This window comes from Hemicordylus capensis, chromosome 2 (genome assembly GCF_027244095.1).
Source record: "Hemicordylus capensis ecotype Gifberg chromosome 2, rHemCap1.1.pri, whole genome shotgun sequence".
Taxonomy (NCBI): domain Eukaryota; kingdom Metazoa; phylum Chordata; class Lepidosauria; order Squamata; family Cordylidae; genus Hemicordylus; species Hemicordylus capensis.
In genome coordinates this window covers 214,023,109-214,037,036 of record NC_069658.1, presented here as the reverse complement: position 1 = coordinate 214,037,036, position 13,928 = coordinate 214,023,109, and the positions used below count along the sequence as shown (strand labels likewise).

Sequence of the window (13,928 nt, the reverse complement as noted above, 5' to 3'; positions counted from 1 at the left end):
GTGGATTTTTTTTCACCCCCGGATAAAAATCAAACTACACTCTAATGTGCACCAAAATTTGTGTGAACTGCTCCCTGTTGCAGGGGCTTTAGGGTCAATCTGGCTGATATGTTAATGCACCCCCTCCATTCCAGAGCAGATGCGAGTTAAAGGGCTTTAAAAGCCCCATGGGAAAAACTTCAAGCAGGAGTCTTTCCCAGCCCTGGGAATCTTGACAAGGATTGAACCTGGGATCTTCTGCATGCAAGGCAGATGCTTTTACATATCACCATATCTTAAGAAGGGCATTGTAGAACTGGAAAAGGTGCAGGCAATCCGGAGGATCAGGGCACTTTTCAGATTAGACTCTGCAATGGGGTCATGTCCGATCTCGGAAGTGGGCTTCCACACTTCCTTTGTTGTGACACCGCAGTCCCCTACGCAGACAGCAGGGTGCCGTTCACATTTCCGATGCCTTGTTTCGAATTTAATTGCTGCGATATAGAGCTAGGAAGTCATGTATTTGGCATATGAAAGTTGCTGGTTTTTCTAGTTGTTTGTTTCCACGAGACTGCTCCCCCTGCTGTTTACGTTTTGAATGCGACTTGCCCGAACGGAGGCATTTTGCTTCTGTTGAGCAGCTAGTCTGGAAGGCGGCCAGGTTGGACTGCAGCACCTTCCTTACAAGGCAAGGCTACAGCATCTGGGGCTTTTTAGTTTGGAAAAGAGGTGATAGTCACCTCTTTTCCAAACTAAAAAGCCCGAGATGCTGTAGCCTTGCCTTGCAAGGAAGGTGCTCCAGGAGACATGATATAGAGGTCTATAAAATCATGCACAGTGTGGAGAAAGTGAAATGGTTCCTCCTCCCTCACTTCACTAGAGCCAGGGATTATCCCCTGAAACTGAAGGCTGGGGAATTTAGAACTGACAATTTGAGCACTTTTTCACACAATACATAATCAACTTGCGGAACTCTCTGCCACAGGATGTGGCGATGGCCACCAGCTTGGTTGGCTTTAAAAGGGGCTTGGACAAATTCATGGAGGAGAAGTCTCTCAATGGCTGCTAGCCTGGTGGCTATGAGCCACCTCCAAGCTAAGAGGCAAGATGCCTCTGAATCCCAGTTGCAGGGGAGTAATATTAGGAGAGAGGGCATGCCCCTTCCAGCTCCTGCCTGTGGTGGGCTTCTCAGAGGCATCTGGTGGGCCCCTGCGTGAAACAGGATTCTGAACTGGATGGGCTTCCTCGGGCCTGATCTGGCCGGGCTGTTCTGATGTTCTTCTTATGTACGGCCCTGCGGGATTCCTCTAACTTGGTTCTAATTCTCTCCCCAGCAACATTCAGCACAGACTCCATCATCGCTGTGGGGACTGCCGGCTCTCTCTTGGGACTGATCATCACTGGCTACGTGTCCCGTCGAATGAGGCAGAACAGGAGTTAGGAGTCCACCGTTCTGCCGAGATGTGTCTCTCTCTGCGGCTTGGCAGGGCCCTTTGTGGGCAGTCCATCTCCCTCGGGATTGTCTGCTCTGACTGGCAGCAGCTTTTCGGGATTTCAGATAGAGCCCGGCTTGGAGACGCTTCGGAGTGACCCCCTGGGACTGGCTGCACTGAGCTACGGGTGCTCCTGAGAAACCTACTGCCTTCTACTGAGTCAGACCCTTGGTCTGCCTTGCTCAGTATTGTCTGCACTGACTGGCAGCAGCTCTCCAGAGTTTCAGACCGTTCCCCGCCCCCCCCCCATCTGGGGATTCCAAAGATTGAACTGTGGTCTTATTTAGGCAAAGCAGGTGCTCTTGCCATGAGCTACGGCCCCTGCCTTCATAGCCCTCCATGGTCCAGAGACAGCTCTCTCTCTCTCTCTCTCTCTCTCTCTCTCTCTCTCTCTCTCTCTCTCTCTCTCTCTCTCTCTCTCCACGTCCCATCTTTTTCTAAACAGCAGGACTCAGGGCTGTCAAAATAAAACTGGTTGCATGTAAGCAGAGTACTAGCAGGGGAAGTTCTCATGCAGCCCAGAAGGAAACATGTGGACTTGATCACCCACAAGGTGTGGCAATGGCCATTAGTCACAATATTTCCTTTTTTTCCCCTTCAGAAAAAATCAAGATGTGTTCATGGAAAGCCTATCCATGACTATTAAGTGTGCTATCTGAGAATGGAGCCTCCACTTGCAGAGGCTGTCTATCTTCTAGAGTGCTATCCTATAGTCTGGTATTGTGTCTCTCAAGAGCATAATGCTTCCCAGCCATGGAGATGTCTCTACATGGGTTGCTTGTACACAAGCTCTTTATTTTTATTTTTTTCAGTATGGACCTTCCATAAAGTTCTGCTGTACATATTGTGTCGTTGCCCTACATAAATTATGGCTCTTATTGTAAAACTGTGCCCTCGGCCCTCCACGTAGTTGCTCAGTTCTATGTGATTGGATTCTAACCAGCCTAATCTAGACATCTTGAACTTTCTAATCTGTGTTTGAACTTTCAAATTCCTGGGTCTTCATAAAGACAAAAGCCCGCACAGGAAGCATGATCACAGAGAAATGATATCTTCACTCCCAGCAGTCAGAACATTCACAGACATTCTGTGACATCACAGAAACCCAACCAATGGCTTCGAAGCCTCATGAGTAACAGGCAACAGCCAGGTTATTCCAACAATATTGTTTATTGGATGTGTTTGAATACAATTAGGATTGTTGTCTAGTCCAAGTTTCCCCTTTTATGTAACAAAATAGCAAAGGTAGAATTTGTTTCTATTTGTGTTTCACTGAAAAATCTCAAATATATATAATATACATATGGTTTGATCATACAGAAGATCTTTAATATTGTCTTTGGAGTACACCACTTTTTCTATATAGTCCTCTCAAAAATAAAACTGAATTTAACTCCCCCCTCCCACCTCTAAACTAGGGGTGTTTCCGAAATTCTCCTTGTACTAATTTCCTCCTGGATTCTGGTGTTCTAGATTACCTGATCTTATCTCCAGAGCAAACTGGTGGAATATTTAAAAATACAATTGTTTAATTTCTGGATATTGTACAGAGCGCAGTGTGTACATTACTGCAACTCTGAGTTCCTTCAGTTCACACACATATTTTTCACTTAATGATGCATGTGGATAAAAACATACCCAAATGGTAACATTAATGTGACCATCCGTATAGTTACAGCAAGACTATTTGGATGTAGTTTTCTCCTGATGCCCAGGAGCATAAATGGGCATCAGTAAAAACATCACACAAAAGGATCTTGATGCAATTATAAATACCTACAAATCCAAAGTGCCCTTTTTGCCATGCAGAATCAACAGTCCAGCATTCAGTTCCTTTGCCTCTTCTCCCACTCTCCCTTGCCCCGTTATCAATGCATACAGCATGTTATCAATGCATATATTGGAAACAGGGCGGGGGAGAGTGGAGGGGGGGAATGCAAAGGAATGAAATGGTGCAACAAATGACCCCCACTCCAACTTCCAGAACTAATTTCAGAGATTCTCAACAGGAGTGGAATGTAGTGGAGAATTCCAAAACAATAAAGCAGGCCTGCTTAACTTTGCCCCCCCCCCAGCTGTTTTTGGACTACAATCCCCAGCCACCGTGGGCAATTGTCAGGGATTATGGGAGTTGTAGGCCAACATCTCCAGGAGGGTCGAAATTGAGCAGCCTGCAATAAAAGGAACTGAGTTGTGGGGTGAGGGGGGTGGGGATCAGTGGCTCTGAACTGCCTACAGTATGTTCATTTTGCCATTTTTAGTAAGGAGTTCTAAACCAGGGATAGGTGACCATCCGGGAAAGACAAATTTAACATGTCCCCAGCCCCACCCCCAGCAAGGGTGCAGATCCCCCCTTAAGCATTGGAAGAGACCCCCGCTCATTTCACTCAACTCCCCTCCACCAATCCGAATCACTGAATTTTTAATCCCCCAAACATATTTATCTCCCCTTCCAAAAGTGTCTTTCCACTTCCCTGAAAAAAATGTAACTGGGGAGTGCTCCTTGAGCTTTCCTTCTGCCTGCAGCCTGGCCCCTCAGCTTCTCACATGTCTCGCAACAAACTCCTGATCCCAAAGACCCCACCACACCAATTATTATACACCTCAGTCTCCTTGAAGCTGAGATCCAGACACCCTCCTGCAGTGTGATTAGCAAGAGGGGCTCTGGAGGACCCCTTTGCCCTGATGACTTCTCAGTTTCTTGCTCCCATGGAGAAGCCAAAAAACCAGGGTCATGGAAGTGAGCGGCCCAGGGGCTTTTACAAAAGGGCTCGGACAGATCTCTGTTGCTATTCACACTGGGGAGGAAGGTGTCTCTCTCGAGTCTCATCTAGTGCAGCACAAGAAAATGGACATTCACACGGCTTGTGCATTTCTGCTCCAAGCAGGCATTATTTGGGTTATTGGCTTACAGGCATTATTTGGGTTACTGGGTTATTTCAGTAGGGCTACTCTAAGAGCCAGTTCTCACAATCAAAACAATATCCAGCAGATGGGAATCTATGCATTCCTGCAATGTGCGCACTACTGATTTCTGGTTGTGAGAACCTGGAAATTTTCAGAAGTGTCAACCAGCCATTTACTCGAGAGGGTTAATCTAATTTTTGAACTCCAGTCGTTAATCTTGGGTAAAGATTGGGTCGGCACATGGCCAACCTGACATCACCCAAAATCTCAGAGTTCTCGCGGCCAGAAATCAGGAGTGCGCATGCCGTGGGAACGCACAGATTCCCATCTAACCAACACTGTTTTGATCATGAGAACTGGCCTGATACCTTTTGTCAAGACTCCCTGATCAAAGGAGGAAACCACCACATGCAGGTGGTCATATTGCCACACTGCTACCCAATCGACCACTGAACCTTAAAATAAACTTTCAGGACGATGGGATGCCACCGTGCCAGGATATTTCAAAGGCATTTTTGGTGTGGGTGATGTGACACCCTCGCCTCATGGAACATCCCAGATATTTGCAGAAGCCAAATTATCCCCGTCTCCCCACTGGTTATCTTTAACGTTGTTGCTTCTCCAATGGTGGTTGTTGAAGCTTCTCTCTTTAAGTGAGTCCTTTCCACAGCAATTTGTCCGCTGTGGAACTCCTGTGCGTTGTAAAGAATTCCGGGGGAACACTGTAGAGCGCGGACATGCGCGGTTCACACAGGGGGCTGGCCAGGTCTACCGTATTTACCAAAATCAAAGACCACTCTGAATTTAAGACAGCCCCTTTAAAAAGTAGAGATGAAATACAGATTATACCTGCATTTACTTGGAAAGAACAGGACTCTGAATTTAAGATTATGTCCTAATGGCACAGCGGGGAAGAAACTTGCCTAGGGAGCAAGAAGCTGCTGGTTCGAATCCCTGCTGGTATGTTTCCCAGACTATGGGAAAGACTATGTTTCCCAGACTATGGGAAAGACTATGTTTCCCAGACTATGGGAAAGACTATGTTTCCCAGACTATGGGAAACACCTCTATCAGGCAGCAGTGATATAGGAAGATGCTGAAAGGCATTATCTCAGATTGCGTGGGAGGAGGCAATGGTAATCCCCTCCTGTATTCTACCAAAGAAAACCACAGGGCTCTGTGGTCGCTAGGAGTCGACACCGACTCGAAGGCACAACTTTACTTTACCGGATTTCTAATATTTAAAAACTTGGGGAAAAACCTAGTCCTGCATTTAGGTAAATACAAAATACAAAGCAGCTGCAGAAAAGAATAGAGGATTTATTCCAATGCATTTTAATTAATATTGTTCCCAATTAATATTTTCACTAGACTGCCTGGAAGAGGTACTTTCTTGCCAGAATCCTCAGCAGAATTCCCAGTTACTGCTTTCACAGGAAAGGCAGTGATAGACAAAACAGTTTTCTAAGGAAGCTTCTCTCTCATTCTTGACTTCTTCCAGAAGGCACCCTGAGAAGCTTCCAAGGGCTCTTCCTGGACACACACCAAGAACCCCTGCTGCACAAAATGTCAAGAAACAACTAATACAATCGTAACAGCAAACCCTTGACCCTCTTACACATTAACACTTGAATTCTAGTCTAAGACCTGCCTTCCTTTCATCTTGTTTCAAGGCCCACTTCCCTGCTGTGCAAATTGTGAAAGGCCTGCACAACTCGGCTTGCCAGCTGTTACTAGACTACAACTCCCATGATCCCTCACCACTGGTCACTGTGGCAAGGGATGATGGGAGTCGTAGTCCAACAGGTAACCCCTGTTAACTGGGCAAAGAGGCACCTTTTAACGTGGTGATTCTCTTTTTATTTACCAGGGGGACAGTAACCGGCCCTATCCACCCTCAGCACAGTAGCTCCAGTGACTGTTGCTGGTGTCTGTCTTGTGTTTCTTTTTAGACTGTGAGCACTTTGGGGACAGGGATTCATCTTATTTATTTATTGTTTCTCTGTGTAAACCGCCCTGAGCCATTTTTGGAAGGGCGGTATGGAAATTGAATAAATAAATAGGAACATAGGAAGCTGTCAAATACTGAGTCAGACCATTGGTCCAACTTGCTCAGTATTGTCTTCACAGACTGGCAGCGGCTTCTCCAAGGTTGCAGGCAGGAGTCTCTCTCAGCCCTATCTTGGAGATGCTGCCAGGGAGGGAACTTAGAACCTTCTGCTCTTCCCAGAGCGGCTCCATCCCCTGAGGGGAATCTCTTGCAGTGCTCACACATCAAGTCTCCCATTCATGTGCAACCAGGGCAGACCCTGCTTAGCTAAGGGGACAAGTCATGCTTGCTACCACAAGACCAGCTCTCCTCCTCACAAAAATAAACAAACAGCTGGAAGGCTGTAACTTTAGAGCCATTTCTTGACTCGACAGCTCGCAAAATGGAAGGCGGGAGTATTCCGTTATCGGACAAACCCGATCCACCCTCCCTGTCGGGCCCGTACCACAGGGCCCATTCCCCCCGTCTCCCAGCAACAGCCCGTCCCCCTACAGCCCGCCAGAGGCCTCGGCTGCCGTCCGGATGTCCTCCCCCTAGCTGTGCACAGTCCGCACGTGCTTGAGGAGGTTGGACTTGTGGTTAAAAGCCTTGGGGCACAGTTTGCAGCCGAAAGCCGGCTCCTTTTGGTGGGTGCGCTGGTGCTGCAAGAAGGTGGAGCGGTGGGCGAAGGCCTTGGGGCACTGATCACACCGGTGCGGCCGCTCCCCCGTGTGGACCCGCTCGTGCTCCTTGACCGACGCTTCCCACTTGAACCGCCGGCCGCAGTGCGCGCAGGCGAAGGGCTTCTCCTGGGTGTGGATGCGCAAGTGTTTGACCAGGCAGGAGGTGCGCTTGAAACGCCGGGGGCAGAGGTGGCAGGGGAAGGGGGCCTCGTCCGAGTGCACTTTCCCGTGCTTGTCCAGGTCGGCCCGCAGCTTGAAGCGCTTCCCGCACACCGCGCAGCGGTGGGGCCGGCGGGCGGAGTGCACCAGGCGGTGCTTGATGAGGTCCGCGCAGCGGGTGAAGGTCTTCCCGCAGCGCTTGCACTGGTAAGGCCGCTCCCCCGTGTGGATGCGCTGGTGCTCCCGGAAGCTGGACTGGTACTTGATGTCTTTCCCGCACACGTCGCAGTGGCGGAGATCCGGGTCTGTGGAGGAGACCGGCGGCTGCTTCCGCTTCGACCGCCGGACGGCCTTCTTCTTCCTCTTCCGGGGCTTGGCGGGGCTTGGTGCAGTGTCCATGAAGCGCCTGCAAAGATGTAAGGCTTTGAACCTCATGTATATGCTGGTCCAGACATCTCTCGCCTAGTCACCTACGGGGAGTCTGTATTTCCTCCAAGTGACTCATTAGCGACCCTTGGTCCATCGATTTCAGGATTGTCTACACAGACTGGCAGCAACTTCTCCAAGGCTGCAGGCAGGAGTCTCTCTCAGCCCTCTCTTGGAGGGAACCTGGAACCTAGATGCTCTTCCCAGAGCGGCTCCATCCCCTGAGCGGAATATCTTACAGTGATCACACATGTAGTCTCCCACACAAATGCAAACCCGGGTGGAGCCTGCTTAGCAAAGAGGACAATTCATGCTTGAGGATTGCTGGTCTTGTGGTAGCAAGCATGACTTGTCCCCTTAGCTAAGCAGGGTCCACCCTGGTTGCAGATGAATGGGAGACTTGATGTGTGAGCACTGTAAGATATTCCCCCTAGGGGATGGAGAAGCTCTGGGAAGAGCAAAAGGTTCCAAGTTCCCTCCCTGGCAGCATCTCCAAGATCGGGCTGAGAGAGATTCCCGCCTGCAGCCTTGCAGAAGCTGCTGCCAGTCTGTGAAGACAATACTGAGCTAGATAGACCAATGGTCTGACTCAGTATATGGCGACTTCCTATGTTCCTATGACCACCTCTCCTCATAGGAACATGGGAAGCTGCCTCTTACTGAGTCAGACCCTTGGTCTATCAAGCTCAGCATTGTCTGACTGGCAGCATCTCTCCATGATTTCAGACAGGGGTCTTTCCCAGCCCTACCCAGAGATGCTGCCAGAGATTGAACCTGGGACCTTCTGCATGCAAATCAGATGCTCTATCACTGAGCCATAAGCTCCATCCATGCTGGGAAGAGCTGGGTCCAAATCCTCCCTCATGCATGAAATTCAGTGGGTGATCTTGGACTATGTCTGTTTATTCACTCATCCCATTTGTGTGCTGCCTTTGGGGCCCAAGCCTACCCGAGTGGTTTGTAACGGCCCTCCAACATGCCAACATGCCCCAAAGAGTTAAGCCATGGGGGATTTGGGGATGAGACACAGCAAATGCAGACCAGCAGTTGCAGAATCAAAAGATGGTTTATTTCACCAAAGGGTCTGGCTTTCAAAAGGGGTGGGAGTGGGGGTGGGGAGGAGAAGTTACAACATACACCACACATTCGACCCAAGATAATAAAAAAGTTCGCAGGCCTCAACTAGCAGATCCTTGTGGCCCAACCCAGGAGTCCAGTGAGATTGCATGTTGCGTCTCCAAGATCCACCAGGGCACTTTCCAGACTTGCTGCTCAACAGCAGCAAAATGCCTCCATTCTGGCAAGTCGCATTCGAAATGTAAACAGGCAGGGGGAGCCGTCTCGCGGAAACTAACCAGCCGAAAAAACAGCAACTTCCTTACGCCGGATATACGATGTTCTAGCTCTATATCGCAGCGATTAAATTAGAGACAAGGCATTGGCAATGTGAACGGCAGCCTGCTGTCCGTGTAGGGACTGCAGTGTCACAACACAGGAAGGGTGGAAGCACACTTCCAAGATCCGCCATGACCCCATTGCAGGATCTAATCTGGAAAGCACCCAGGAAGATGGACTCCTCCTCCTCCTCCTCCTCAGTTCGACTTCCCCTGGGACCCAGCAGGCCTTCCTGGGGGCAAGGCCCAGCCAGTCCCTGCAAAGCTGCCCCTAATCTGCAGGGCACCCAGGGTTATAACTGCAACTCTTAAGAACATAAGAACAGCCCTGCTGGATCAGGCCCAAGGAGGCCCATCTAGTCCAGCATCCTGTTTTGCACAGTGGCCCACCAGATGCTGCTGGAAGCCTACAAGCTGGAGTTTAGGGCGTGCCCTCTCTCCTGCTGTGACTCCCCTGCAACTGGTATTCAGAGGCATCCTGCCTTGGAGGCTGGAAGTGGCCTATAGCCCTCCAGCTAGTAGCCGTTGATAGACCTCGCCTCCATGAAGTGATCCAAACCCCTCTTCAAGCCATCCAGGTTGTTGGCTGTCACCACATCTTGGGGCAGAGAATTCCACAAGTGGATCACGCGTTGTGTGAAAAAGTACTTGCATTTGCTGGTCCTAAATTTCCTGGCCATCAATTTCATGGGATGACCCCTGGTTCTAGTGTGATGGGAGAGGGAGAAGAATTTCTCTCTCTTGGCTCCACACAGGCAAGTTGCAAACCACAGAAGCAAAAGCAGTGCTCTTCCCTGAAGTGGGCAGCAGCAGCCCCCAGCAAGCCTCAGTGCAGACTTCTTGATTAACCGTTTACTGGGCCAGAGCTGAGTACTCTGCACACAATCCCCCCTACTATCATGCGAAGACGACCGTTCCCATGGTGCGGTGCTGCGCTTTGCCCAATGCCAGGAGTGGGTGGAGGGGGGAGTGTTTCTTTTGAAGGAAGCAGAGTCCTCTTGAGTCCCGGCACCATCTTGGAAGGCGTGCATAGAGTGCTGGGAAGTGTAGTCTTTCCCAGGGCTTTCGTTCCACAGCTTTTAAGAGAGGGCCCTGACTCTCTTAAAGGGCCCTCGCAGCACCAAGAAAAGCACAAGATGGTGCGGAGATCAGCACAGTGGGAACAGAGGCGTATCTAGGGAAAATAGCGCCTAGGGCAAGCACTGAAATCGCGCCCACTGTCCAAACATCTGACACCCATCTTTCAGATAACTTTACCATAATATCAGCTGAAAAATACAAGTCAAGCTTGTTAATCTTTTAATATTTCAAAAACATTTAGCAGTGGATGTAGCCAGACCAAAAAATGCAGGAAAACTACAAATTTCAATATGCTGGGGCTCATGAAGTACCCAAATACTATGTGGAGGTATACTTGGAAAACTAAACAAAAGTGCCTGTCTAAACCTCTACTATGCATTGTAGCATCACCATTACATAAGTTTTAAAAATCAATGGAGAATTTGACTTTTCCCAGATACTCTGAAAATAATTAAAGGATATGCAGAGTAAACTGTGTCACTGCTTGGAATATATTCTAGAATTTCAGAAAGACAGTTAAAATGAGAGAAAGAGAGCAAGAAACTCCCAGTGGGCCTTAATTCTAAGGATTTCACACTGATTCAAAGACAAACTCACCATTAATAGCCATATTATTAAGACATCACATTTAACTCACTTATCACAAGAAGCAAAGTAAGAGCAAATGAATACAATTCTAGCTCATAAGCTTCAGCTCAGTATTCACAAGCCCTGATTCTCTGTACATAGTGCCAAACTAAATATGTGTACAGTGACTTATATTATATTAATTTTAAAAAACAACCTGTAGCCCCTTCTGGGGGCTTCCTAAAGGCCGTGGGTGGGGAGGTCTGCAAAGGTTCCCCCTCCCCCCCGCTGGCCTCTAGGGCCTCTCAGGGACCATTTGAGCATGTGCGGTGGCCATTTTAAAATATATATATTTTTAAAATAGCTGCTGAAAACAAAATGGCTGCTGTGCATGCTCAAATGGCCTCTGCAAGACCTAGGTCCTCACAGAGGCCATTTGAGCATGTGCAGTGGCCATTTTGTTTTCAGCAGCCATTTTTTTAAATTTTAGAAATGGCGTCCCCCTTCAAGTGGCGCCCAGGGCACGTGCCCTGCCTGCCCTACGCTAGATAAGCCACTAGCTCTCGCTTTGCAGGGGTTTTGGCCAAGGGTGGAGGGTGGGGGGCTTGAAAAATAGTGAAGGACACTGGGGCTTGGGCTTGTGTTCAAGGATCTTGTTACACGGTTCATACAAGATTAAAAAGTCTCTCTCAGCCTGACCTACCTCATAGCAACATAGGAAGCTGCCATATACTGAGTCAGATCATTGGTCCATCTAGCTCAGTATTGTCAACCCAGACTGGCAGCAGCTTCTCCAAGGTTACAGGCAGGAGTCTCTCCCAGCCCTATCTTGGAGATGCCAGGGAAGGAACTTGGAACCTTCTGCTCTTCCCAGAGCGGCTCCATCCCCTCAAGCGAATCTCTTCCAGTGCTCACATCTGTAGTCTCCCATTCAAATGCAACCAGGGTGGACCCTGTTTAGCAAAGGGGACAAGTCACGCTTGTTACCACAAGACCAGCACAGGACCATCGTGAGGATAAAGGGACAGAGGCAGGAACCATCTACACTGTCCCGATCTCCTTGGAAGAAGAGCAGGTTAAATGTGACATTATATTAATAATAATAATAATAATAATAATAATAATAATAATAATAATAATAAACATATTTCTATACTGATGTTCTGCAAAATAACTAAGTAGACTCAGCGTGAAGTCCACTCAGTTCTTAAAACAGATCATCTTGTAATAACCGAATGGTTAAACAATTAATCATCAATCCGCTTTTAAAAAAAGCATATAGGGCATATAATGATCATATTACGTAGTATCAGTCTCATGGATACCGTTCCATGTTTCTTGTTGAATGGAACCAATGAGAAGGAGGCTGGGCACATTCCTTGCTCTAACCTACCCCTCAGCCTAACCTGCATCACAGGGTCGGTGTGAGGATAAAACAGAGGAGCAGAGAACAGACCTGCACAGAGCCTAAGCAATTTGGAGGGCAGGTATTTTTTTTTTTAATGTTATTTATGAAATAAGTGTAGGGACCTGTGTTCCCTGTAAGAGGGATTCGCAGATTTTGTTGACTACAACTCCCATAATCCCCAGCCAAAGGCCATTGCAGCTGGGGATTCTGGGAGTTGTAGTCAACAACATGTGCAAATCTCTTTTACAAGGGAATACTGGTAGTAGTATGTTTGCTTTAGCAACACGCGACTTTTCCAGGTGCTCCGTTGCAATGGCCTGTTTCCAGGGACTTCTGGAAGCTAACTAAGATCCAGAGATCATTAGATTTGGAAGCTTAAATTCAGTTTATTTTACCGGGCGGTTTCTTAATGTCTTCTAGTGCCATCTCAGTGTTCATAAGAACATAAGAACAGCCCTGCTGGATCAGGCCCAAGGAGGCCCATCTAGTCCAGCATCCTGTTTCGCACAGTGGCCCACCAGAGGCACCAGTGGCCCACATTGTTCCTTGTGACAATGTTTGGAAATCAAAGAAAATATCACAAGTGCAAAGATGCACACAATCCTGCTAACTGAGCAAAGAGGCCCCTTTTAAAAGTGGCGAATCTTTTATTGAGCAGGGGGAGAGCAACTGGCCCTATCCATCCCCAGCACAGCATCCCTCCAGTGGCTGTTGCTTGTGCCTCTCTTATGTTTCCTTTTTAGATTGTGAACCCTCTGGGGACAGGGAGCTGTTTTGTTTTGTTTTATTTATCTATGTAAACTGCTTTGGGAACTTTTGTTGGAAAGTGGTATATAAATATCCATCATCCTTTATTCCGATATCTCTGCGGAAAGCTATGGGCTCACACTGGGACCCTAACAGCTCAAATGCACAGGCTTGGGTTTTCATTGCCTTGACTCCGCTTCTGGTTCTGCATTTTCCAGATCTGGCCATTTATAGGGTCACCACAATAGGCCCAGAGTTGCCAGGAATCGGTGCCTATCTACAGGTGACCGAAGAAGACAGTCTGGAGATTTTAATGGCTTGGTCTTAGGAACATAGGAACATAGCAAGCTGCCATATACTGAGTCAGACCATTGGTCTATCTAGCTCAGAATTGTCTTCACAGACTGGCAGAGGCTTCTCCAAGGTTGCAGGCAGGAATCTCTCTCAGCCCTCTCTTGGAGATGCTGCCAGGGATTGAACTGGGAACCTTCTGCTCTTCCCAGAACGCCTCCATCCCTTAAGGAGAATATCTTGCAGTGCTCACACATCAAGTCTCCCATTCATATGCAACCAGGGCGGCCCCTGCTTAGCTACGGGGACAAGTCATGCTTGCTACCACAAGACCAGCTCTCCTCTCCTTGTACATCTTGTACAAGGTATTGTGCAAAACAATACAAAGAGACACTTGAAAAATATTGCAGGGGGGAGGAACCCTCCAGAAATATAAAGTCTGAGCTGGCAACCCTAGGCAGTTAGCCAAGAAGATGGCATTCTAGTAGGAGCTGGAAAATGAGTTTCTGAGTGTGGCAACCCCAATTTTCTGGAGATCAACTTTCACCACCTCCGTCCAGAAAAGTCACCCCTATTGCAGACTGCTAATCCCCCATATGCCAGGAGCAGAACCCCCTCCCTTTCTGATCCCCCACATCCATCTCCTTTTCCCGCAAATTAACTTACTTAGCAGTATAAAGAGAAAAGGCTAAAGCAGCACCGGAAATGGGAGCTCAGGTCAGACGTCAGAGGCAAGCCCCCACGTGTGAGATGTTCGGGGGCGGA

At 48.3% G+C, this 13,928-nt stretch overlaps 2 protein-coding genes across 5 annotated transcripts in view; one reads left to right on the top strand and one right to left on the bottom strand.

The window, feature by feature from the left end:
* The window catches only part of MADCAM1 (mucosal vascular addressin cell adhesion molecule 1), a 30,779-nt gene extending 27,908 nt beyond the window's left edge, over window positions 1–2,871 (top strand). For all 4 annotated transcript variants that reach the window (XM_053303630.1, XM_053303629.1, XM_053303631.1 and 1 more), the window contains exon 5: window positions 1,314–2,871. In XM_053303630.1, coding sequence (XP_053159605.1) covers window positions 1,314–1,420 — 107 coding nt within the window. In that variant the 3' untranslated portion in view covers window positions 1,421–2,871. The remainder of the gene's footprint in view (window positions 1–1,313) is intronic.
* A 2,808-nt stretch (window positions 2,872–5,679) lies between these two features.
* Window positions 5,680–13,900, bottom strand: LOC128348090 (zinc finger protein 70-like). The gene is made up of 3 exons (XM_053303634.1): window positions 13,830–13,900; window positions 11,421–11,670; window positions 5,680–7,656 (listed from the first exon to the last, which is right to left on the bottom strand). The coding sequence occupies exons 2-3, from the start codon at window positions 11,444–11,446 to the stop codon at window positions 6,963–6,965; spliced, it is 720 nt and encodes a 239-aa protein (XP_053159609.1). The 5' UTR covers window positions 11,447–11,670; window positions 13,830–13,900; the 3' UTR covers window positions 5,680–6,962.
* Window positions 13,901–13,928: the final 28 nt, after the last annotated feature.